Genomic DNA, 2331 nt, shown 5'->3' with positions numbered 1-2331 from the left:
ATTCCCAGAGGCAATGGCAGAAATATGATTGCTATTCTAATTCGTGCTAAATACATACTCCCTCTGTTCCGACATATAAAATTCGAACGACCCCAAAAAACAACTACTTGTCCAAACTTGTTGCGCGATATCATGCTTTAAAGAGAATGAAAATTTAGAGGAGGTGTCTATTGACTGCGACGAAGGGCAATGAAGATTTACCCCACAAAAATCACTTCGCCATCCCCTCTCGGAATTATAATACGAAATCATTAATTTATTGGTCAAAACTACGGGGTTGCACATTTCATGACGCGCACAAAGCAGGAGCTCGCACATGACGACAAGGTCGCTGTCATTGTACAACTACAACAGCACATCACTGCTGAAAAGTTGGCCCGTGGAGCAATCTCAGCGACTGCCAGCCTCATACAATTGCACCGCACCACCGTGGCTAAAGTGTAGATGTCTTCGAACACGGCACAATTCACATGTCGTCGAAATCGGGGCGCGTCTGCCGTAAGCCAATCTACACGCAAGATAGAATATCGGAACTTGTCAGTAACTCACCCGACTCGGAACAATTCACAATGCGTGGCATCTCTACCGCTACTGACATCTCTCTGGGACCACTCCACCGCAGTCTTCAAAAGGGAACTCAGCAGGGCCAGTCCACCGGCATCAAGGCGCTCCTTACGCCTAAAATCAAGCAGGAACGCATCAATTTCTATCGCCCGCTCGTCCGTCGCTCCGCTCCTGGACTCGCGCTTTCCACCGGCGAAGCCGGTTTTCTCGCGGACCCCCATTTTGAATTTGACGACTCTTGGGGCGTGGTTCATCTAGACGAGAAGTGTATAATGATGATAAAGACAGAAGAAAGGTTTACCAAGTTCCTGGTGAGAAGCCCCGCCAACGAAGCCGGAAGAGCAAGCGCTTTATACCCAAGATCATATTCTTGGCTTCAGTTGCTGCATATTCTTGGCTACAGTTGCTAGATACGGTGCTGAGCGTGGTGTTTTGTTCGATTGCAAGATTGACATGTGGCCGGCGGTCAAGTACCTTCCAGAGGCTCGTTCGTCTCACAACCGGCCTGCTGGCACGATAGCAACGACGTTGGCGAACGTTGACGCTACCTTGTACCGCGACTACGGTATCACACGTTTTATTCCCACTAAATAGACTCGGTAGTCCCACCTCTCTTTTACTGTGCAGAGAAATGCTGGACGATACAACTCTGATCCGAAATAATTACTGCCTTTGTTTTGAGTTGATTAGATTATGTGCCTCGATCCAGAAGCAACTTACAGGTTACGACCAAAAAATTCACCCAGTGTACTCGTTCTTATTTTTGAAATTTATATTTGGGCATGGTATTCTGAACACTCGGAAAAATCTCATTGTTTCTGCCAGTGGGTGACATTTATGGCCCCAAAATTTCATTGGTTGAGCTGGTCTACCTTTCTTTCAGTATGGACGTGTAAAAGAGTCTGTCAGACAGCCCCTGTATACAAACTTCAAATAAATCCTTGCTGTCAAGTTCTGCCATCACTAAATGGCCATTGGACCATGCTCTTGGGAATTCAGAAGTGCTTCCATCGATGCCTCTTCTCCAAGTCGAAAGTTCAAATAGTCAAATCGCTCTCGTAGCAATAAGCGTTGCACTTCACGTCGAAGGCCATTAAGTTGGTTATCATCGAAACTTTCTTCATGTGATGGAGCTTATTATCTTTGCCACCGTGTATTTCCATGCATTTTTACCTCATGTTGTGATGAGTAATGAAAGTTTTGGAGACCGTGTCCAGAGGCAATTCATAAAACGAGGTTTCCAAAGCAACAATGAGGTCCTCGATTGTTCGAGTGCGCTTTTGACACTACGAAGTTGAATAGGGTTAGAGAATCCCAAGTCTAAGTAAGCATGAGGCAGAGCTCTCAGCGACAGCCGCAGCGCCTGGTGCAGTGACTTATCGCATCTTCAATTTCTCATTCCACCGCTTTCTTTTGGGCTCGGAATTACGAAAAATAGCACATAAAAAACAATGCAATACGGAGGAATGGTATAAATAGAAATATAGAGGGAGTCCTCGGATTTGCGATGTGACATCGGTACCAATGTGACCCGCCTCGTGGTCGAGGTGAGTATTACCGCCACTTCGGCCATGGGGGTTCCGTGGGTGGTCGTCAGTATTGGTGACACGTTGCATTGCTTGGAGTAGCGTAATGGGTGTGTGGTTTTCGTGCGATATGAAAATGAGTCTTGAGTATTGCGTGATGGGTCAAAGTTTTGACGAATTGACTCAGAACTCTGCGCCAAGTATCTCTGAACGAAAGCGCTGTAGAACTCTCATAAACGAC

The 2331-nt window shown here is 46.3% G+C and overlaps 1 protein-coding gene across 1 annotated transcript; it reads left to right on the top strand.

The window, feature by feature from the left end:
- Positions 1–1017: 1017 nt before the first annotated feature.
- Positions 1018–1217, top strand: H310_04771 (hypothetical protein; the record flags this gene model as incomplete). Its single annotated transcript, XM_008869269.1, has 2 exons — positions 1018–1129; positions 1192–1217. 2 exons carry the CDS (start codon positions 1018–1020, stop codon positions 1215–1217), a joined length of 138 nt encoding a protein of 45 aa, XP_008867491.1.
- Positions 1218–2331: the final 1114 nt, after the last annotated feature.

The sequence above is a fragment of the Aphanomyces invadans genome, assembly GCF_000520115.1.
Source record: "Aphanomyces invadans strain NJM9701 unplaced genomic scaffold supercont1.8, whole genome shotgun sequence".
In the NCBI taxonomy this organism is placed as follows: Eukaryota; Oomycota; class Saprolegniomycetes; order Saprolegniales; family Verrucalvaceae; genus Aphanomyces; species Aphanomyces invadans.
Note: the sequence above shows the minus strand (reverse complement) of the source record. Positions and strands in the feature narration are given on the sequence as shown.